Source organism: Danio aesculapii, chromosome 7, assembly GCF_903798145.1.
Source record: "Danio aesculapii chromosome 7, fDanAes4.1, whole genome shotgun sequence".
In the NCBI taxonomy this organism is placed as follows: Eukaryota; Metazoa; Chordata; class Actinopteri; order Cypriniformes; family Danionidae; genus Danio; species Danio aesculapii.
The window spans coordinates 25,109,430-25,135,129 of NC_079441.1; the positions used below are offsets into that span (position 1 = coordinate 25,109,430).

Below are 25,700 nucleotides of genomic sequence, written 5' to 3' on the forward strand. Positions count from 1 at the left end.
TTTCTAGTTTGCATAAGTTCGATATTTCCTAGGATGGTGTGTAGCTTGTAGCTCAATGGGTGTGACGCAGATGCACCCAGTTAAATGAATGCTGCGAGCGCGCTGTGAATCACATGACAAGAACTGACCGATCACACTTTGTTTGGAATATACACATTTTGGTAGACTAATTATCTCGTACAAACACAAAGTATTTTTCTCCATAAATAAATCTTGTATCAGAGTGACAGCAATGCTTTGTCAGCTTGTCATCCTCTGAGAACATACGAATCAACCCCCTTCACCCCCCTTGGTCCGTGGTAAAAATGTCAAGTGTTGACCGGTTTGTGGTTTGGGGACCACTGGTTTCATGTATTCCATTTAAACCCATTTAGATGCAGCACCGGCCGTGGACACTTGTGTAACATAATCAATGATGTACATTCGAGTTAGCGCAGAATTAGGCATAAAAAAATTTGACTGGAATGCAGCCCTTGTAAGAGCTTGATCAGCCGGTTCAGGTGTGTCTAAATGCTAATGCTATGGTTGTAGCTAAATGCTGCAAGACACCGGGGCGGCTTTTGAAATCGCATACTTCCATACTAGCAGTGTTTCCCAACTCTGTTCCTGAAGGTACACCAACACTACATATTTTCAACCTCTCGCTAATCAAACATACCTGAATCAACTCATCAGAACAATAGAAGAGACTCCAAAAACTGAAATGAGTGGGTCAGATAAGGGAGACATTTAAAATATGTACTGTTGGTGTGCTTCCAGATACAAGGTTGGGAAACATTACTATATAGTATGTTAAAATAACAGTATGTGAGCAGAGTAGTATGTCCGAATTCATAGTTTTCGAAAAACTGTATGTAAAAAATGATGACCACTTTTGGTGAGATTCTGAAGACACATCTGATGGATGCTATGCTATTCCATGATGCTTTGCAAGAGAATTCATGAATGGGACTGAAGTGACGCAACTGACGTGGGTAGGTCATGTAATAATGACAGACAGGATGTAGTACATTTGAGTTCCATTCATAATACTCACATTCATGCTATATAGAACATGCTTTTTTAAAGGTTGTGTAGTAAATTAAAATTGAAATGTAGTACTTATTCTAGTAGTAGGTGATTTTGAACAGTGAGTTTGGGGACCCTAGACCCTGCTATAAGTCAATGAAGAGAGGCCTATAACTTTTTAGGATTTTATCATTTCCATTGGTTTTCTAGTTATTAATACTGTGAAAACCCCTCTGATCAAGTACAATTTACAGGTGCTGAGCAAACAAATTAAAATACCTAACTTGAATTTTGAGTTTTTATTCATATCATGTCTTTTTTGAAGCAATTTAAGATGAAAACCATGGTTTAAATTGACACTTTATTAGGTACACCTTACTAGTACCGGGTTGGACCCCCTTTTGCCTTCTGAACTGCCTTAAGCAGTTAATCGATTCAACAAGATGATGTTAGTCCATCTTGACATGATAGCATCAGGCAGTTGCTGCAGATTTGTCGGCTGTACATCTATGATGCGAATCTCTCGTTCCACCACGTCCCAAAGGTGCTCTATTGGATTGAGCTCTGCTGACTGTGGAGGCCATTTGAGTACAGTGAACTAATTTTCATGTTCAAGAAGCCAGACTGAGATGATTTCCTCTTTATGACTTGGCTAGTTATCCTGCTCAAAGTAGCCATCAGTACTATTGATACAAAGCAGGATGGATCCATGCTTTCATGTTGTTGACGCCAAATTCTGACCCTAATATCCGAACGTCGCAGCAAAATTCGAGACTCATCAGACCAGGCAATGTTTTTCAAATTTTCTATTGTCCAATTTTGGTGAGCCTGTGTGAGTTGTAGCCTCAGTTTCAATTCAATTCATCTTTATTTGTATAGCGCTTTTATGATGTAAATTGTGTCAAAGCAGCTTCACATAGAAGATCATAGTAAATTGAAATTGTGTCAGTTCAGTTTTCGGTGTTTAAGTTCAGTTTAGCTCAGTTCAGTGTGGTTTAATAATCACCACTGAGAGTCAAAACACTGAAGAGCAAATCCATCGATGCGCAGCTCTACAGATCCTGAACAATGCAAGCCAGTGGCGACAGCGGCGAGGAAAAAAACTTTACCAACTTCACCAAAAGTTTCCTGTTATAAGCTGACAGTAGTGGCACCCGGTGTGGTCTTCTGCTGGTGTAGCCCATCCACCTCAAGGTTGGATATGTTGTGCGTTCAGAGATGCTCTGCATACCTATGTTGTAACATGGTTATTTGAGTTACTGTTGCCTTTCTATCAGCTCGAACCAGTCTGGCCATTCTCCTCTGACCTCTGACATCAACAAGAACCCACATAACTGCCACTCACTGGAAATTTTCTCTTTTTCACCCTCTCTGTAAACCCTAGTGATGGTTGTGCGTAAAAATCCCAGTAGATCAGCAGTTTCTGAAATACTTCACTTAAATCACCTTTCTTCCCCATTCTGATGCTCTGTTTGAACTGCAGCAGATCATCTTGACCATGTCTACATGCATAAATGCATTGAGTGGCTTCCATGTGTTTGGCTAATTAGAAATTTGTTTTAACGAGCAGTTTTACAGGTGTACCTAATAAAGTGGCCAGTGAGTGTATATTGTAAAAAGCTTTAATAATTGAGCCACATTCACATTCTACCCAGCCTGCACTGCGGCATGAATAATTAATATGGTTGCATGATTTGATATTTCAGGCTTTATGAAGACTGCCTGATATTTTTTTTTCTCATCACTGTTCAGTCTATAGCATGCTGTTCTGAAACATTGCTTAGTACTTATTCATTATGAATAACCAAAACACACTTTTACTAGAGCCGTTTAAGTGAAAGTATAAATAAGCCAAAAGCCCATTTGCCTTTCATGATGTCAGAGGATTTTATAGGGATTAAATCTCCTCAGCGACTGCTTTAATAGCATTTAGATAAGCATTAATACACTTTTCAGATTTCAGCATTGCGCTTTATTTATCACTGACAGCTGTTGGTTAAATGCATCAATAAAGGAAATTTGTGGTCCATTTTGGCAAGCGGCTCTAGTTTTTCCTCTCTCTTTTTTATTATCTGCCCGAGTTGTCTAATGGGAGTGAGTTGACTAATGGATTAGAGAGTACAACATGAGTTTTTTCAGCAACACCAGTCAGTCTTTTAGCATTAAGCGGCGTCCTGTGTCTCACAATAAGTTAAGCAGCCTCAGTTTGAGCTTTCTGTTCTCATTAGATCTAGGGCTGAGGAGCTGAGATCAACATGAGACAGCTGCTGTCATGAATCAGCCTCTATTCATTAACACCAAGCTAATCAATTAGATTAAACAGGCTTTGGGGTTGTTCAATAAGGAGTCAGTACAAGATATCAGAGGAACACGTCCTGTTCCCTTCAATACTGCACGAAACGGCTGTCTTTCATCGTCATTGATGAAATGTTCTGAGCAATGAGACTTGTCAGCAGGTACAGTCTAATGTATTGACACTGAAGCTTAACATGCATGTATAGCGAGATCATCGCTGCCGGTTTTTGTAATTGGGACTTAAAACATTTTGATATTTTACTAGAGATGCACTGGTATAGAGAAAATGTGGCTAATAAAAATGACAAGTAACACTCTAGCTGTTTCTTAATATACGTTCTTCAGCGTTCTTTGCGCTCTCATGTAACGTCACCATCAACTGCCAAAGTTCAGTTTCAAATTCAATTCTGCAAGAACGGAGGACGCGTGAAAGTTCTCGGATGTGTTCTTGATATCGAGGATGCATCGATGCAGACTAAAGTGCAAAACTCGCTCTTAAAGTCTCAGAAGTCATTGTGACTGAATAAAACATAAACATTACCATGAAAATCTTAATAAAGGCGTAAACACATTAACGGTGTGTATTTGCTGAAATTCATATAAATTTTTTAAAAATTTGTATTATGGAACATATTTTTGTATGATTTTTATGCATAGTATATATTGTGAAAAGGGAAAAACAATAAAGCGTTGTATGAAGGCTGTAATGTTTAAATACATTTTTGTTAAAAATGCATGAAAGGTCATGTGACCATCAGGAAGAACGCAGTATCTCATTTCTCACAGGATGCGTTCTCTGTTCTCGCGGTCTTCAGAGTTTGTTCTTTCGAGGTTACCACGAGAAAACAAGTCCGTTCTCAGCATTTTTGGAATTGAGAAACAGCCTCTGTATTTGGAATCTGATAATCATTGATTACATAAAAAAAAATAACTGGACAGTTCCACCATTCAATAAATTTGTTTAGTGGCAGCTCAAAAAAAGAAGCAATTTACGCTATGATATACCTGTCAACCCTTGCATTTTTTTCCAGGATCCTCCTGTATTTTACAATTCTATCCCGTTATCATCCTGTAAAGGTATTTTCACGTATTTTTAATCTTTCTATGAAGTGTGGTGATAAACATTAAAGAGCCGATCCTCCCTATACACAACCCATACCCCCGTACGACCAGAGGGTGCCCCTTGCTCTTAAATGGTAATCTGTTTTGTAATTCATTTTATTTGGACATGAAAACACTTTGAAATAAATATAAAAATGGCGGGATTCCCTTCATTTCCATTACAGGCTCCACCGGCCTTCTATCCAATCCTCAAAACAGTCAGTTCATGTAGCTGTGCATGACTTTTTATATGGCTCCATATGGATGAATAGATGCCTGTTTCCCAAACAGATTCTGTACATTCGATTTAAAGCGAAGGAAAAGGGGACACTGGGTTTTGCATGGATGTTTGAACAAACATATACACATATTAATAATAATAATCTATATTAATAACTATATATTGATAATAAACAAATAAACATGTTGATCTTGCTGTTTTTTTTTTTTTTTTTTTTAAACAACACATTTGGTGTTAAATGAGCATAAAAAGTTAGGAAAGCAGTCGAAAGTCGCTTTCATTATGGATCTGTGCAGTTTTTTCAGGGACTCCTCTGTTGTTTATCTCTTATTTTCACATCCCAATGTTGACAGGTATGCTCAATGAATACATTTGAGTTGGTCCAACAAATTTTTTTCTTTTGTTTAGTGGATTATTTTTATTTAACTAAAACATTTAATCTGATCATACATTATTGGCTAAAAAGTTTTGTAATTATATGTTCTCTAATGAAACAAATCTTGCTATGAATGTTATGTGAAATTCGCCATTTACTTAACATCTCATTTGAATTTTGTCCACATAATGTAAAACATTGCACCAGATGACACTGCTCCGAGGTCCAGTTCCATCATTAGTGTCTTCCCCAGGCACTTTCAACAATGGACAGGGGTCATCACTGGCCTCTTATTAGACAGCATGTCTTATGTCGATACACAGTGCATTTCACTTTGCTTACTATTTTCTTATTGGTCTGATATGGATAGCATTACCTTTAATTAGCCAATACAGACATGGTGGCTGATAAATTGTGCATTACTACATTCTATGCATATTGTTTGACCATTATGTGATTATCCTCTGTTATAATATATTTCATGTCTGCTTAAATTGAAAAACACTAAATTAAATGTTTTTTGTTTTGTTTTGTTCTATAAACATGGTAAAATGTGTTAAATGGAGATGATCATTTAATTCATGATGCTTAGAATTGACAGGAAAGACATTTATGATAAGACATTTTTACTTTTTACATTTTTGTACATTTTACAAAAAAGTTGCATGACTGTTTTCAACATTGATCAAATTTCAACATTGAAATCTGACAGAATGACATGCTATGAAATATAATGATATATAAAAAATGTATTGTTATGATATTAGTATGTTGAATTAATGAATCTTTAATATTTTCATATCTTCCTTCAAAGTAGGTGATGTTAAACTCAAATTATTTTTGCTGCTCCTTCAAACTACCTAAAATTAGCTGAAACAACACTATTCTTGAAGATTTTTAGGGACAACTTAAATGTTTTTTGTTAAATCCACTTAAATGTGTTTAAACAATTACTTTTTTTATTTATTTTTTTTTTATTAGAATATGCAAAAAGGTACATAAATTGGGATCATACAAATACAAAGAAACATCACCAAAAAACACAAAAAAACGAAACAAAAACAACAACAATATAGTCAAGTATTGGTATGTGTGTGCGTGTGTGCGTGTGTGTAAAGGTAACTTGGTGGACAGGTCAGAGTACATACATAAGGGGCAATAACAATTACTTTAGTCTATTTGTGTCGGGACAACATGAAGGAATTGTGTGGAACCAGCATTTTTTACAGTGTATGTTATCGTCTATAGACTTGCCCAAAGGTGAACTCTAGTTTCTCAGAGCATAGAGTTGAAAATAAATACTTGTGACAGGAGTAGAGACGAGCGATACAACAATATTGCATATTTTTCCAGTATTGTGCAGCCCTGCTATGAAATCTGACAAGCCCAGTATATTCCCTGATGTGCATATTTATTTTTCTCCATTGCTGGAACACTAGACTCAGAGAAAGTGAAGTGTTGTCATTGTTTTATGGTTGTTGATGTGTTATTGTTTCCACAGTCTCCTTGACAGCTCTAGAAGTGCCGCTTTACTCCTCTATCATGGCCTCCACACCTCCACCCCTCATGAAGAAGCACAGTCAGACAGACCTGGTGAGTCGCCTCAAGTCCCGCAAGGTCCTGGGTGTCGGAGGAGAGGATGATGACGGAGAGGTGCACAGGTCAAAGGTAAGATGACATGGCTTATTTGAGATCTCTGGGAGATTTTTTTAACTAGATGAAGGCTTTTTCATCTAAATACACCTATTAAAATGCAATTATTATTACATAATGGATAAATATATTATTATATTCTGTAGTAATAATAATAATAAAGTATTAATAATAATAATAATAATAATAATTGGTATTATTATTATTTGTATTAAATCTTTTTGTTAAATAATGATTTAATTACATTTAAATTGAATTATTATTACATAAAGGATAAATAATATATTGTATAATAATAATAATAACAATAATAATATATTATTATTATTAATATTAATAATAATAATAATGTTAATGTTTATAATAATTGGTATTAATATTCTTTGTATTAAATACATGTTTTGGTTTTAATAAAATGTCACACCTTTTAATCAAGAAGAATATTTATGACCATGTAAATGTACTGAATAAGAGATTACTGGCAGGACTGTCCATTTCTGGGTCAGCACTGTTGAAACTCACAGGGCTTTAAGGGAGTCCACATGAAACATGGGTGGCACTCAGCTGCCCTCTGTGGCTCCGCGATGTGCATCAAGCCCCGGGTAGGGTCGCAGAGGAAGATCAAAGTGAACATCCATTAAGGGGCAGTTGGCCATCAGCCTGTGTTTCATCATAATGGCTGGAGATGTTATGCACGAATCCAGCTCCACACCAGCTTTCACAAGATTTGCTGGATTAGTCAATCAAAAAGGCAAAGTAGATCTAGATCTTTCTCTGTGTAAATTTTGTTTGTTGTAATCTTTTGGAATTAATTAATTTATTATTATTATTATTGTTGTTGTTGTTTAATTGTTGTTGTTATTATTATTATTTTTAAATCTGTAAATGATAAACAGCAGCAGCTTTATTTTGTGATCAGAAAAATTCCACAATCAAAAATTACCAGCATAAAAATAAAACAAATTGAAAGTATTATTTTAAATTATAATATTGATGATAATAATATTGATTATGATGATGATGATAAAAATAATAATTGAGCTTATTATATGAAAAACTATTTAAAATATTATTATTAATAGTAGCAATTAGTATTATTGTTATTAATATTTTGTCCTAATAATAATAAACAATAAGTAAAGGGTATTATTATTATTATTATTATTATTATTATTATTATTATTATTATTTTTACTACTACTACTACTATAATAATAATAATAATAATAATAATAATAATAATAATAATAGTTTTCAATGCTCTTTTCATTTTATTTTCCACCCTCACGATATTAATAAGAATTAGGCCAATATTTTAGTGGTTAAGTCACCACTCGCCAATATATAGCACCAATTCCCAATCCTTCCCCTCTTTCTCTCTGCTCCCCATTCATTTCTGTGTCCATCTCTACTGTCTTTTCAAATAATCGTAAAATAATTATTACAAAAAATGTTACTAACTATTTTTAATTCAAAATAATTAATAAAAATATAATTTCTTCTTGAAGATTGCACATATTATATTGATTGAGGTTCTATCGGTCACCTTCATAATCTTCATCACACAAATCGATCATCACCTTGGCTTCTGCGGTCGTGTGGTCGGATGTAATGCAGCATCTGCCATTACAGAGCTCTCTCTGTTCCCAGCAGTGGTGGAGAGGTGTAAAATCCCCCAGAAACAGCCTGAGCAATGTGTTGATTGACTGCTGCTCTCCGGACATGCTCCTGTATCTCGGCCTGACATGCTTTCTGAACATTATTATATATTTGTGATCACTTTTTCTCCTGTGAGTAAACCATGACCCATCAGGGTTTTATTGAAAAATATTATTATAGATTTGTATTATAAAATAAGGATAATAATTCTAAAAATAATAATAAATCAAATAATTAAAAATATGCATATTCAAATAAATTATTATAGGGTTTCTTCAGGTTTCACCAAGTCAAATTTAAGACTTTTTAAGAGCTTTTCATGACCATGAAGAATGAAATTTCAGACTTGTATAGGGCTAAATGCTAAGGATTTTTTTAATGGCCTAGGAGAAAAAAAATGTACTTGCCCCATCAAAAAACTATAATAATTAGTTATTTCTTTTCAACCTAAACTAAACTGTGCACAACAGACTATAGTTATGAATAGTTACGAATAGAGTTTTGCCAAACCTTTTATTGAGATGTATTTGTTCGTGATTGGATGTGTGTTGGATCGATTGGGTGACTTTACATAAACAATGGAAAATTTAAATCTGTTTAAAAGGATTTAAGACCTATAAGACCATATGTTAAGGAAATTTAAGATTTTTTTTAGGCCAAATATTTTGTTTTTGAAATTTAAGACTTTATGACCCCACGGACACCCTAGATTAAAATGACATTAAAATACACCAAATTACATTAAAATTAATAATAAAAATCTTATTCAATGAAATAAGTCAATAATGCTTGTAAAACCAGCCAAACAAACAAACAATCAAACAAAATTTAAATAAAAAATACAGTTGACTTCGTGTATAGACAGACACTATAGACAGAAATGTATTTGGTTATGTATTGAAGGAACAGATGGAAGACCATCCAAGTTCAACTCATGGAACAAAACCTTTCCAAAACAGAAGCGCCTGACGACAGCAGCTGCTCTATGACATCAGTTTTACTGTAGGCCAATTATACGCTCTCCTTAAAGGCTAAAACTGTCACTGTTGACACACATCCCAATACAAAACGCATGCAGAAGCACACCTTTTTTTACCTAAAAGGGGCCTACAACGACCAACTGCATAAAAAAAATCGAATAGACGTGGAACAATTACACACGGCCCTCATGGCAGTCTCATTTTAACAAATACTTTCTTGATTCTCTTCTAAAATGACCTCATGATTTTGAGCACCTCGGCTTCCCATCAGAAGTTTTCATCAGCGTTAAATGACCCACGCTGTGCAGCTTTTTAGTGCGCATGGTGGACAGATTTCCCTCTTTTAGTGTGGAAGAAGAAAGAGAGAGCCTGCATGTTTAATGAACATAAATGTGTGCAGATTTTATTTTAGTCTTGGAAGCCACATATGTGTTGAGATGGAAATGGAAAGGAGTGAATAGCATAATCGTGCTAATTTATTTGAACGTGCATCAAAGTGGGAGAAAAGTCCATTTCTGTGCATCAAAAATACGTAAATGTACATTGCTAGTGTGTAATTTCCTTTTTCACATTTGATATATGGTAAACCTTCACTACAGTTATTATCTAGCTCTGGTAAGCTTTGTTAATAAGTTTCTTTATCGAGCATCTGCTGCTAACAGATACACAGAATCTACTCTAGACAAGCAAAAGTTTGTTAGGAAATTTGGCAGATGGCAGCCGTTGTCTGGGGAGGATTGTTCAGTTTTTAAGGCCGGGCTTAGCGAAAGGTCTGTTAACCTTCTTATCTTCACCACCTGTTTCCTTTAGTCTTCAAAAATGTAGATTAAATGTAGATTACGTTCAATGACTTGGGACAGTTAGATTAAAAAAATATAAATTAATACTTTTATTCAGCAAGTATGCATTAAACTGATAAATGATGCTGGATAAAAAGATTTCTGTTTCAAACTGTTGCTGTCTTGTCCATCAAAGCGTTAGAGAAAATGTACTATATTTCCAAGTAAAATGAGCAGCTCAGTTGCTTTTAACTTTGATCATAGTAAGACATGGGTGAGTTTGATTAAAAAATTGGATATTAAATTGATTTCTATTCAGATATTTTGATACTGAAGACTAAAGACTCCTTAAAATAAAAAAATAATAATATTAAAAATTATAATATATTCAAAGTCTTCAGTGTAACGTGATCCATTAGAAATTATTTTATATAGTGATTTGCTGCTCTATTATGATAAATAATCATTGATCATTCTTACAACTACTGGCAAAACAATAGTTTCCTGCTTCACAGTATTGAGGAAATTGCAACACGTTTTCTTTTAAGGATTCTTTGGCATTTTTTCCCAAAGTAATCCTGTTTATTTCTTGTTTTTTTTTGTTGTTGTTTTTTGTACTTTCACTCTTAAACAGTTTCATGTGTCTTTCATGAACAAAAGCAAATGTATTTTCAGTGATTCTTTTGAATGTTATTGTTTCAAAATATGAAGCAGCCCAACAGTTTTCACTGAAACTACTACTACTATTGCTACTATTACTGTTATTATTGTTAATTTTTGAATAATAAATAATAATTCATTAGTTGGCCCACACGTAATCTGCGCTTGCAGAATTCCGCAGATTTAAATGTAAAATGTGTGTAAATCTATATTTATTCAGTTTTTAAATTAATTTCAGTAATATTATTGACTAATATAAAAATGTTAATCTGATTTATGTACAATGCAGTTTGTACAGTCATATTTTCTGTCTTTTAGTAGATATAATATATGAGAGACTTGCTTTGTTTACCAAATAAAGTGAATCGAATTGGATTTGCATTTTAAACATTAAAGAAGTTAAAAAGATATTTTTTTATTTCAAATATTAAGGTTTTAGTTATGATACTCCCAAAATAATTCCACAGAAATCCACAGATTTTTGTCAAAATTCTCCACAGAAATAGCAAAATCCATCCGCAGATTCTGTCTAGCCCTATTCATTAGAAATTATTCAGAATGGATTATGAAGACTGGAGTAATCAGGCTGAAAATTCAGCTTTGAATCACTTTTTAGTTGTTTTATATTGCAATAGCATTTCACAACTTAAAAGTTTTTGCTGTATTTTTAGGTAAATAAAAGCAGTCTATATATGTTTGAATATGTAGGGGTATGACTGAAACTGAAATGCCTGGTTTCATAGCACTATAATTCATTAGTATGGTGTAGGGTCACCATTTGTAGCCAATACAGCATACATTAATCTTGGGAATGATAGACACAAGTCCTGCACAGTGACCAGAGGGGTTTTGAGCCATTTTTTTTTGCAGAATACAGTACTATGCGATGCTGGTAGAAGAAAACTTTTCCTGACACCCTCCTCCAAAACACCCCAAAGTGGCTCAATAATATTAGTATCTGGTGACTGTGCAGGCCATTGGAGATGTTCAATTTCATATTTATGTTCATTAAACCACCGCCACCAGTCTTGCTGTGTGTATTGGTGCAATATCATCCTGATACATGGCACCACATTCAGCATACAATGTTTGAATCATTGGGTACACATGGTCATCCAGAATGGTTCAGTAGCCCTTGGCAGTGATGTGCCCATCTAGCACAGGTATTGGCCTAGGGAATGCCATGATATTGCAGCCCAAACTTCACTGATCCAACTCTATGCTTCACTCTGGGCATGCAACATTCTGGGTGGCTTCTTTGGGGCTTCTCCACACCGTTACTCTCTCACATGTGTGAAAGACAGTAAAGGTTGGCTCATTAGAGAGAAAAATACATGATTCACATTGTCCACAACCCAAGATTTTCACTGCTGGCACCACTGAGACCGATGTTTGCCATTGGCACGAGTGAGCTCCCAACAATTTTGGTGGAAACAGGTGGACATTTAATTCTTCAGTGAGTTGGGCACCTGTGGATGTACTTGGATACAATCTGTTAGCACCTGGACATCCATTTCGGAGAGCTTCCTCTTGCATCCATAGTTACTCCTGTTGGATGCAGTTTGTCCTTCTTGGTGGTATGATGCTGACATTACCCTTGATACTGTGGCTCTTGATACATCACAATGACTAGCTGTCTTGGTCACAGATGTGTCACACCAATAGTTTGTCCTCTTTTGAACTCTGATGTGTCACCCATAATGTTATGTGTATTGCAATATTTTAAGTAAAACTCTGATATTACTGTGCTAATTAAACCTTCACACGCTGCTCTTACTGGTGGACTGTGCCATCATTGAAGATTGGCAACCAGGCTGATCAATTTTTAGCCACAAATCCTCCAACACCAAATTGGCCAACCCCTGTGTATGTGTGTATATAAATATGTGTATATAAATGTGCTTTATATAATATAGCATTCATAATGTGACCTACTTATTTAGATCAAATTCACTTGCTTATTCGTTTGGTATTTCAGCATCGTGGTATAAAATACTGACCGAGGCTATTTGAGCTTTATATAGACCTCTTCTAAATAGAGCTTTCACTTGCAATAGTCCATGTCACTTATGAAATGACGAGAGCTCGGCTGCCCAAAGAAAGCATTATATTGTACCACCTTCCACATTCTTATCAGTCTGGGTCTGGCTCTGTCTGAAGTGCCTGTGCTCCCCTGTGGCCCACACAAACACAAAGCCTTCATTGTGAAACCACCCAGCCTGCTGTCAAAATAGACCTATTAAATCAAAACAAACCTCAAACTTTCCTATCATTCCCTCCAGATGCTACAACACGGTTTTCAATTTCACAAAATAAGACTGCATGGACCATTCAGTCTTGGCAGGCTTGTGCTGTCAGCAAATCTGATAATCCCTCTGTGTGAGCTGTTTTCCTAAATTGAACAAACCTTTAGTGCACCACCTTGCTTCACTTATGAAAGGTTTGTTGTAAAGTTGGCTTAATAATTTAGTTTTTAACAACAGGCCAATACTGATAAGGTTCGTCTTTTTGTGAGTAGTCCAGTGTATTCGGCAAGATCGATTCAAATAGAAACACAGGGGGGATGGAAAGTCTCCATTATCTTCCCTGATAGCAAACTAAGAATTATAGTAGAATTATTAGGGAAACAAACCCATGGATCAATTTACTGTTATTATGAACTTTATTGTCCCCCTTTGAGGCGATTTTTGTTCTGCAGCGTAATAGATTTACACATATATCACACCACACACTTAAGACAAACATTAATAGTACTAAAAACAGTGGCTATCTCCTACCATTAAAACTCCGATCTGTTGGTCCTTGCCAAAGGGACCCTATACCGAGAACCTGAGGGAAGGATTTGAAATTAATCAAAAAGAGGATGGGATATATCAGATGTATTCTGATGGGCTTACTTTAACTCCTGGATTTCATACAAATAGGATAACCCTGACACTTTTACCCCTAATACTTTACTGCAGGTTTTTAAAATCAGAGTTCTTCTGTTTTACTTTTAAAGAAGTAAACCAACAAGCATACCTGTCAACCTTCCAGTTTTTCCCAGGATTCTCCCATATTTTACAAGTATATCCCACTATCACCCCGTAAAGGTGTTTCTATATTTCTCCCATATTTTCAATCTTTCTATGAAGGGTGGCAATAAATATAAAAGAGTCGATCCTCCCTATATGCAACCCATACCTCCGAACCACCTCCTTGCTTTGAAATGTAAATCTGTTCTGTGCTTTCATTTTATTTAAGTATGAAAACACTTTAAAATAGATATAAAAACAGCGGGATTCTCTTTCTTTCCATTACAGGCGTCGCTGCCCCTCCCATGCAATCCTCAAAACAGTTCATGTAGTGGTGCGTGACTGTCAGCTGACTTGCTCCATAGTGATATAGTAACGCTGTTTTCTAAACGAATACTGTACATGCGATTTGATGCAGAGCGAAAGTGGACACTGGGTTTTGGGTGCATGTTTAGCTTGAACAGACATATACACAATAATAATAATAATAATAATAATAATAATAATAATAATAATAATAATAATAATAATAATAATAATAATAATAATAATAAATACATCTAAACATGTCGATTTTGAAGGTTTTTTTTTTTAAACCCTACAAATTTTGTCTTAAATGAGCATAAAAGTTAGGAAAGCAATCAAATGCTTTCATCATTGATCTGTGGATTTTTAAAGTGACACCTCTGTTATTTAATGTAATCAAATGAAAAATCTAAATGAGAGATTTATTCATTGTCTTTTTAATCAGAATGTTTAAGTTATACAGTAAAAAAAAGTTTAATAAGATGTTGTTGTTTCAGTTGTAACTTGTTTCAGTTTCTTTATTATAGCTATTAATTTGAATAAGCTAAAGTGTTTGCTAAATTATTTGCAGCTTTTTTCTAATTTATACTATTTATTCTATGCTTTGTATATAGCAATAATAATGATAAAACATATTACTGACCGTTTCAACTGTTTATTTATAATGAAACCGCGCCAGGTGAACATATTTAGTATTTTTTGGGGGGGTGGGGGCTTAAGGTTGGGGTATATCACTTATTTTCACCTTCCAATGTTGACAGGTATGCAACAAATCAATGAAAAGATTAAAATGGATTCTCTATAGGCCTTATAAAATGCCACCATCAGAGTCCTATCGATATTAAACTTCGCAAATTTTCGCAGACAATAAAGTCTTTGTTGGCCTGTCCGACATAGTCTTTCAGTATTTCCATTAGAATTTAATTTATTATCAATAATAGTACCTAGGTACTTATAACTTTGACTAATTCGATCTGGTGGTTATCAATTATTGTACCTAGAACTACTTCCTGATTCCGCTGCAGGTAAATGCACATCTCATTTATTTTCTTTATCTCTTCTTTATTTCTTTAAACACCAATTTGTAAAATTCTCAACAACAGATCCATGTTCTCCCTAATCATCAGCCAACAAACTTACAATAACGGTGTCATCTGCAAACTTAAGAATGTACTGATTTTCAAAGGGACTACGACACTCATTTGTGTAAAGGATGTAAAGGAGAGGAGAAAGAACACACCCCTGTAGTGAGCCCATAGTCATAGCATCTGACAGAAAACTGTTAACCCTAACCCTCTGAGACCTATTAGGAAAGAAATCCAGTAACTAAGCAGTCATACTTGCATCCACACCAAAATTCGACCTTAGCTTGTGAACCAACAAGTCTGTCTGAATTGTGTTGAATGCTGAAGAGTAATAACAAATAATAGCCTAGCATGATTACTACTGATTTCCAGATGTTTATACACCAGGTCCAGTAAGGCCAGTGTTGCGTCCTGCACCCCTCTACTCGCACTATAGGTTGGATCAAGTTTGAATCAAGAAATGGTTCAGTTTTTTCCAGTAACACCCTTTTAACAAAATTTTCAAAGACTTTCATAACTAGTGAGAAAATGTGTTGTCTAACTAGTACATTTATTGTCTTAAATTTGGCATCACAGAAAATGAGTGGTTTGGAGGGCTTGTCATCTGTGAAAGGGAACGCTTCCAAACCATCGTTAGCCAACTAAGGTCGCAAGTTCTGTCGTCACAAACATAGTTTGTTTATTTGCCGTTTCCCAAATCCGTCGCTCCAACGAACATTTGCAAACTGGAACATAGTTCCTGGCTGTGTTCTATTCCCACTTATCCCCACTATGCCTTAATTATTTAGAACATTTTAACATTCAAAGTTGGAATTATTAAAAATAAAAAAGCATTAGTCATCTCTCTTAGGTGTAATTTGCTTTCAAACTATTTTTACAGTTCAGTTTTAGCGATCTTCATGTTTACAATTGCGCTCCCTTCGCAGTGAAATTTGAAAACATTGATGTCATTTTGAACACAGCCTCATGGCGAAAGCTATAGATGAACTATTATTTAAATGCGGAATTTATGTTACGTCTCCAAAGCTTGTAAAAACAAAAAGTACACGTTAATTCTTTAAATTTATAGTGGGTTATTTATTAAGTATCTGTACTGTTTATGTCATGGGCCTGCTGGTTAGAACACTTCTGTTGTGGTTTACATGCGTCACATTGTAAAAGTAGACTTTTCTTTAATTATTATTATAATTATTATTATTATTATCATCATCATCATTAATATTATTATTAAAGTATGATTTTTTTTCGTTTCTCAATAAATATTACATTTAATTTAATATTAAATAGCCTCATTATTTATTTATATGTTTTATATGGTATTAGAATACATGTTAGCATTTGTAAGTGATGTTTTAAAATAGAATATGTAATGTTCAACTTCTCAATAATATTAGTAAAACAAACATAGGCCCTATGTGCCATTTACATATATTTCAGTTAATATGGAAAACTAGTGCATGTTTACCAAAACTAATATTGAATTTTTTTTAATGCGTATGCATGTAAAACAGTATAATTTGCACAAAGAAATTATGGGGTTCTTCTCTAAAGAAGTAGTTACTTCTCCCTGTTTAGAGCTTCATTATGGGCATTTTACGTTATAACTAACGTGGTTCAAGCGATGGATCTGCGACAGAGAAACTACGAGTTTTGGAAAACACTCATCACTACATAGTTCTTTTCCCAATTGATGCATCGTACTATGATAGTTCAGCCGCAAGTTACATCGTTGTTTGGGAAACACACACCTGATTGGCTGTTAAATTACAAATAAGAGCCAAGAACAAACGCGAAACTGAGTAAACAATATAATTCAAGATGGAACACAAAGAAGTCACATGTGATTTTGTTGCATTTCTTTAACATTATTATCAGACATATTTGCATGAGTGAATCTCTCTGTGGTGAGTGAGAAGTTCTGTGACTTAAACTGATTTAAAAAAAAAAAAAAAAGTATGGTGTGTATGTGTGCAGCACTAGTTCCTGTTTACTATACAGAAACTGCCACCTGCAGGTGTGGAAAGACGCATCTTCTCATGCAGGCACAATTAACACATTCTCATTTCAAACATCTGCCATCTGTTTGGTATGTTCTTCACATACAGTTTTTTGGTCCAGATGGGACCAGGCAAAGCCAACAAGAGGCAACAACACAGTCTGTTTTTGTTACAGCTAGTACTTTGACATAAGCTTGGTGTGTCCTGGGTTTAAGATGGTGTGCTTTGATGCTGATTTTATCCTAAACAGAATAGATAAATGATTCTGAATCTGGGCTAAGCTGGGAATTTCAAATTATTACATATTCTTTAACAAAGGTAAAATTCAAAGCTTTGAATTGCTAAAGTGAAAATATGGGATAGTAAGACATTATATTGATCGTGAAATTGAATCAGAAGTTTTGAAAATAAAGGTGTACTTATATGTGATTGCCAGGCGCAATTATTATAATAATAAATAATCAATGTAATGATTTCTTCAGACAGGACCTGAAAACACTTTACATGTTAGAGACAAATGGACAACTGGAAGGAAATTTGAGTATGTCAGATGAGGATTGGGGAATATTTATAAAGCACAGTGGAAATCTACAAGCACAGCCATGCAGAGACATTTCTGTTTTTTTTAAGAATGTTATTAGGTTATTTTAACACACCATCACAGAAAGGACACAGTGGAGGCTGGAGATTTTGTAAGCAAAAAGTAATCACTATCATATTTTTTTCAGCATTTCAGAAACAACTCTATTGGCAAGAGATTTAAAGGGAATTTGAAGCTGTTTTTGAAGTAGAGATTGTTTTTATTTATGAATTTTATATTTGGGCAATATATTAACTTAGATAAGAAATTACAAGTATAAGAAATTGTTTTAACTAGTTTTAACTTCCATTCTTCCAACTAGTAATAGTATTAGTCTATTATTAGTCTAGTATTAGTAATAGTCACCCAGTGTTGTAAAATTGATCGATACATTAAATGTGATATACATGTGATAAGATTTAATATATGTGATCTTTTTCAGGAACAGATAAACCTCATTCAATGAGTTTGACTGGAATTTTTTGAGACTGTAACAATATTAAAACTATTTTTTTTCCCTATTTGTTATGCATATGCATTTGTTTTTTTAAAGGAAAACAAAAATATACAAACAATTATGTCCTTTTGCAGATCAGCCAGATGTTGGGCAATGAGATGAAGTTTGCTGTTCGTGAGCCCATTGGCCTTCGGTAAGACTTTTTCGTCAAATAACACCAGTGACTTCAAGCTTGCGTCTGTCTTTTGCGTGTGACATCAGACACTCGAATAATTTAATTGCTTCAATGTTCCTTGCTGTTTTATTTTTGCCAAACCTTGACTCTTTTTGGTCGTGGCTCATTTGTGTCTTATTAGAGGCCTGTTAGTTTGATCTGTGGTGTCTTTTATTCTCTCACAGGCTTTGGCTCCTCGTCTCTGCTGTGCTGTTCACATCAACATCCTTAATGGTAAGCCGTTTACTTCCAATGCCTGGTGCTCTGGCTTTCATCTTACAGTTCATGATCCAAAATAAACCAAGGCTCATTTGTGTTTAGTCTAATTATTTTAATGCTTTTCAAAAGCTTGGACAAGTAAGATTTGTAAAGAAATTAATACTTGTATTTAGCAAGGGTATATTCATTTTTTTAAAAGAGCGACCGTAGTGTAAATTTGAATATTATAAACAATGTACTGTTGAAGACAATTATTAGCCTTTTTCAAACACTTCCCAAGTGATGTTTAACTGAGCAAGGATTTTTTTCACATTATTTCAGATTATATTTTTCTTATGAATGAAGTCTTTTTTTGTTTGTTTGGCTGGAATAATAATAAAAAAGTAAAAACTTCTATGGTCAATATTATTAGCCCCTTATTTTTGCACATTTTTTATTTTTTTATTATTATTATTTTTTTTGCAAATTTATATCGGATTGGCTACTGAACAAACCATTTTTATCCAATGACTTCCCTAATTTGTCACAATCAGAGAACTACACATCTGTCACTATATGAAATACAACTCCCAGAAGACTTTGCACTCACACACCAGTTCCTGATTCCCCCTGAATACACACAGATGGAAGCTCATGATAGACTGATTACTAAGACTTTGAAGACACCTCATTCACACACACACACACACACACACACGCACACGCACACGCACACGCACACGCACACGCACACACACACACACACACACACACACACACACACACACACTCTTTGCTGTGTCTTGTAAACTTAGTATAATAACGCTTGCCTAATGAAGCGTTTTCCTTTAGTTTTGACCTTTGCTTTGTTTTTCTGTTGTTTTGCCGCCTGTCCTGACCATTCTCATGTACTCTGACTAAGCTTTTGGATTATCTGCATGCTCTTGTCTGTCCCTGTTTTGACCTTTTACTGCTTGACGATTCTCTTAATAAACTTTATTTGGATCTTCACTTTGAATTGTACTTTAATTTTAATACTAGTATCTTGCGATGTAACTAGTACAATATTATGCCTGTATATCATGATAAAGACAAAATTAAATATTACAAATATTTTCTAAAAATGTGTGAAACAGCAAATAAAAGAAAAAGAATGAAATTTTCGGTATAACTTTAGTTATATTAAATGATATTTGTAATATGGTAATAATTCCAAAGAATCACTGAGGTTTGAATCAGTGGCTGCTGAAAATTCAGTTTTCTATAATAACAGTTTTCTAATTTTATACATTTAAATTTTATTGAGAAGTAAATAAAATGTCATATTAATGCAATTTTACTGTATTTTCATCAAATAAATTCAGCGTTAGAGAGCATAAAAGGCATTTTTGGGAGTTTGATCTGCTTATTCAAAAAATGAAGAGCAAATCTTTTATTTATTATTATTATTATTATTGTTATTATTATTATCATTTTTACTCTTTCTGTCTTCTTAAATACATTTTGACTGATGTAACGCATCTCCCTACAGGTCCAGTGATGTTACAGCCCTTATGTAACCTCTTTGTTTGTGTTGCAGGCTCTGGCTTTCCCCAACCAGCTCTATGAGATCATATTTGAGCTCACCACCACCAGGGTCTCCATCAGACTCTACGGAGGAGCCCTTCTATGTATGTACAGCTTTAATGGGATCAGTTTGATGGAAAAAACTATAAAGGATGATAGCAACTACAAAGTAGCCTCTTCTGACTCCCTTATGTAGCGTATAAGATCACATAAATGCAGAAGCCTTTCCATATGTGTTGGCCATTTCACACAGAGGTCAAAGAAAAGAGGTTTTCAGAAATCAAAACAAGAAGTGCTGAAATACTATTTTTTTGAGCGAAAAAATATGTGTATCAAATATTTACTTTGATTTACAGAAGATAGACTAAAATGGCATTAAGCGTACAAATCAAAACATCTTGTTAGACGTATGTTGAACAAGAATCATTTTTATCACATATTAATATCTAATCTATTAAATAATCACAGTACAGCTCTAAAATAAAAATCTATTTTTAGTTTGGATACGTTGCCACTATCTTTCACAGCACTTGGTTTTTCCAACTTATCAGCAAGACATTTTTAATCTTAAATATTAATAATTTTAAATATAATGAAATTTTGCATTATCATTAATATTATTATGCTGAAAAGTATAATGTTGTTTTTATAAGCAAAGAAAATATGTATAATTTTTTTCTTTGATTTATAGAAGACCCAGACTAAAATGGCATTAAGCAAATATCAAATATATATCAAATATATATCAAAAAATCTTGTCAGGCATGTTTAGAACAAGTATCGTTTGATGACATTTTAATATTAATTCTATTTAATAATCGCAGCATAGCCATAATATAGAAGTCAATTACAAATTTTAATTAGTATGCTTTGCCACTATCTTTCACAGCACTCGGTTTTGCCCATTTGTCAGCAAGATGCTTTCAATCATTTTAAATATAATTAAATTAAGTATTATTATTATCTTTTTTCATTTAATAAGTACAGAGCAAAAATAAGTATGTTGTTTCATTTTTACATTTTGACGAATGATGACGATGAAATTTTCAGCCCCATTTGGATGTTTTATTTTAAGAAAACCTATTTTAAAATACAAGTAGATACTTGCATTTTTAATTTAGTTTAAAAGTTAGAAACATTACATTTCATTACAGACGTGGACAAAATTGTTGGGACCCTTTCATTTAAGAAAGAAAAACTACATTGGTCACTAAAAGGACTTGAAACTGGAAAAAAGAAATGATTTTACAAAATGACTGAAAATAAACTACTGAAAATTTGAATTGTGGCTCAACAGAAGCATTAAGAAAGACAAACCAATCAACCTACCCTGGACAAAATTGAGGGGTAACAATTTTGTCCACGTCTATGTAAGTTCTACAAGGAAAATGTACATGCATGGATTGAAAATGCTAGAACACTGTACTATTTACTGTGCTCAGAATAATTGAGTAAAGCCCATTTTGAAAATGTTTGTATCCATTTCTCAGTGAATATAGGCAATGTATTCTGATGCATTTAAACAAAACAAATTTATTAAACCGATAGATTTATTAAAATAATATTTTAGTCACCAAACATATTCGAAAATTGAAAGATAATACAATTAAATTCAAGCAAAATAATGCTAAATAAATTACAACCTACAAAATTTCAACTGAATTTTTAAAAAAAATTTTTTGCTTTTCCTGATTTTTCCTCCTTTTTTAAAAATTTGTATTTAATATTTTCTATAACATATAAATTTGGCTGTTCTAGTTTTTGGACTGTTATCGTAAGTTATTTTGTTTGATAAGCTCCAGATTTGGCTTCAGTACTGACTAATCTAATGTATGTACACAAATAGAATATTGTATAGCTTCCTATTAAAAGCATGAATTTAAAAGATCGATTTGTCAGGGGTGTACTTATATATGCTGAGCACTGTACATGGTAAAGCATGAATCATTTTGTTACGCACATCCTTCTACATATGTAGCATATAGAAATGTCCTCATTTCTGCTTTTTCGCTCCATCTCAATTTATGCATAGCAAATGTATAATGTAAACACATTTGCGCAAGTCTGTCTCCCACTCACAGGAAATATTCATGACTAGATGGGGCTTTCGCTGCCAGATTACTGTATGATTTCAAGAGGTATGAATATTTAACGCCTTGGTCTTAAAAAATGGATGAGTCCATTCAGTTGCATTTATCCACATATAGGGCAAGGCTTTCAGAGGGTAGCCAGTGTTTCCGTATGAGGCCTACAGTATAATGAGCTCCTGCTGCTCTCAGGACGCTTCACAACAACAGCACATGCACGGCCTCGAGCTTACAGTCAGCTGTAGGAGGTCCAGTATTATGAAAGATCGCAGGCATGGCTTATGGCTGTGTGAAAGAGGCTTTTTTTATATAGTGGGAATAAAATCCCTTTTATTCATGTGCCTTTATTTCATTATCCACAACAGGCTTTAATTGTGTAGACAGTTGTAACTCCTCAGAATGTCTAGTTCTAATGCAAACCAGTGGGGGGATATGTAAAGGTTTTATTTTGCTTGTGTGGCTACATAAGTAAAATATCTATTTTGCGTCTGGGATTTTAAGATGGATTTTGGTTGGATCACAAGTAGAATAAGAGGGGAAAACGTTGACAGTAGACCTGGTATTTAAATCTCTTTTATTCACTTTTGAACATCTTTTTTGAGTCCAGTGTCTATGGCTGGGATTATGTATACCAAGGTGTCTGCAGGATCTCAAAAAGTCTTAAATTTAAAAAATAAAGGTCTAAAAAAGTCCTAAACTCACTATAATGTTGTTTTGTAGATCTTAAATAATTGTAAACAGTAATTTTCCTATGTCCATGTAAAGCTACCCAATTGGTCCAACACCCATCCAATCACCAACAATCCATCTAAAAAGATCTTTTAACAAAACTCTATTTGTATCTCTATTTACCAGTGTAGTTGAATTATCTTCCTTGCAATACCATTCATTTTTAAAAAGTTCTTCGTTTGTATTTATAGGTCATATATGGGGAGGACACTTGACCTGGACAGAGTGTTATATTGAAATTATTTTTATATAACTAGGGTTTGCTTGTTTTGACACATTAGGGCCATTTGAAAAAAAGCCCAGTGTTAGTCTGACATTTCATTTATAATGGTCTGAAAGAGGTTTTTAAAAGTTTTAAATTTGACTTTGTGAAACTTGCAGAAACCCTGTTATAGGCTTAATTATTAAGTCTAATATTAAAAAATAGGCTTAGTCCAATTTGCATATTATTCTTTTTTTACAATTAAATTACTGAGCAAATTTGAAAGCAGTTAAGTCAGTTAAATGTACTTTATTAATTGAGTAATGTAAAAACAGTTATCCCATTTTAGCATGTACATTATTGTCTACGTTAAGACTTGTGCAACATCATTTCGTAGCAACATTTATTGGCAACACAGATGAGTGTCTTTAGGAATAAAATCTATACTTTCGCGCAAGGGATCAGGCCATTTCATTCATTCATTCATTCATTCATTCATTCATTCATTCATTCATTCATTCATTCATTCATTTTCTTTTTGGCTCACTTCCTTTATTAATCAGGGATTGAATTAACCCATCACCAGAAAACCCACACACTCCCATTCACACACATACACAACGGACAACTCAGCCCACCCAGTTCACCTTTAGCGCATGTCTTTAGACTTGTGGGGGAAACAGGAGCACCCGGAGGAAACCCACACGAACACGGGGAGAACATGCAAACTCCACACAGAAATGCCAACTGACCCAGCTGAGGCTCGAACCAGCGACCTTCTTGCTGTGAGGCGACAGTGCTACCCACTATACCACCGTGCTGCCCCCAGATTATTTTAACACCTGAAAAATCATAACTGAAATTGCATCTCAGGATGTTGCTTTGCATGAAATGAATTTTTGCATCCACTAACCTGTATTTCACAAGAAACTGCCAATCTTATGTGTTGCATGAGAACTGTTTTTTCAAGAGAAGAGTTTTTAAACACTCATTTAGTTTGGTTAAAGAATTTTAAATATACACTCATTGGCCACTTTATTATTTACACCTGTACAACTGCTCGTTAATGCAAATTTCTGATCAGCCAATCACATGACAGCAACTCAATGCATTTATTCATGTAGACATGGTCAAGACGATCTGCTGCAGTTCAAACCGAGCATCAGAATGGGGAGGAAAGATGATTTAAGTGACTTTAAATGTGGCATGGTTTTTGGTGACAGATGAGCTGATCTAAGTATTTCAGAAACTGCTGGTCTATTGGGATTTTCATGCACAACCATCTTTATGGTTTACAGAGAATGGTCCGAAAAAGTGAAAATGTCCCGTGAGCGGCAGTTCTATGGGTGCATGTCATAAGGCACGAATCATCTCTCTATCTACAATGAGTTCGCCGTCCTCAAATAGCCTCCACAGCCACCTGTTCTCAATCCAATAGAGCACCTTTGGGATGTGGTGGAATGGGTGGATTCGCATCATGGATGTGCAGCTGACAAATCTGCAGCAAAGATGCTATCATGTCAATATGGACCAAAATCTCTGAGGAATATTTCCAGTAACTTCTTGAATCTATACCACAGAGGATTAAGGCAGTTCTGAAAACAAAAGTGGGTCCAACCTGGTACTATTAAGGTGCACCTAATAAAGTGGCCGGTTAGTGTATATCTGTCATTTTTAGACAAAGCTAACCATTTGATTTTATACAATTATGTCCTCCACATTACTTAACCCTTGTCAATAAAATGGAAAGCCATTTGCTTAAATATTGCTTCAGTTTCAATGTTTCAGTAGGTTTACAATATAATATTATTTATATCTACTGTAAAGAAAAAAAGAAAAAGAAATGAAGCAATAAGATATTAATAAAATACACTTTTCAGTCCGTTTGAATACATTTGACTACCGCTGGAAGTGCTCACAAGGGGGAAAGCTTGAAATATTTTAGACTCCATTTACATCTGTATTTAGCACTGTCTACTTGTGATCGTATCAACAAAAGCTCATCTTAATGTCATGTGTAAGCAAGGCAAGGGCTAAATTTTTTCAGTCTAGACCCCTGACCGAGCTCCAGTCTTCTTTATACAGTATGACACCTGCTTAAGCTCACAAACAATTCATTCCCCTGCAGCGCTGCAAGGTGCGAGTGCTCTTCTGTCAGATCAATGGCCAGTTCGATGGTGGGAATTACTCAAGCAAGCCCGGAAAAAAGAGTGCTGGCAGATGGCACTTGGCAGGGTTGAAGAAACAGCTACTATCAATGTTATCTGTATCCGCAGTGTGGGAGGAGATCAGAAAGACTCTCAACCCTTTTTTTCCCTCTTTCTCCGAACTGAATCAGTACCATCAGCCCTCTGATCTCAGGCCAGATTTTGAGCTTTTTCATTCTGAGCTTGAGTGCTCGGGTGTTTTTTATATATTTGTTGTTGTTGAGGAGATTCTGCATTATATTTAATGGATGAGGCTTCTTTAATGTGTGTACCTGACTTGGAATGAACTCTGAATTGACTCGTCTT

The 25,700-nt window shown here is 34.5% G+C and overlaps 1 protein-coding gene across 1 annotated transcript in view; it reads left to right on the forward strand.

Annotated features, from left to right (window-relative positions):
• tp53i11a (tumor protein p53 inducible protein 11a) overlaps positions 1-25,700 on the forward strand; it is a 53,358-nt gene that overhangs the window by 25,069 nt on the left and 2,589 nt on the right. The window contains exons 3-6 of the mRNA XM_056461418.1: positions 6,523-6,689; positions 18,326-18,384; positions 18,591-18,639; positions 20,183-20,273. Coding sequence (XP_056317393.1) covers positions 6,564-6,689; positions 18,326-18,384; positions 18,591-18,639; positions 20,183-20,273 — 325 coding nt within the window. The 5' untranslated portion in view covers positions 6,523-6,563. The remainder of the gene's footprint in view (positions 1-6,522; positions 6,690-18,325; positions 18,385-18,590; positions 18,640-20,182; positions 20,274-25,700) is intronic.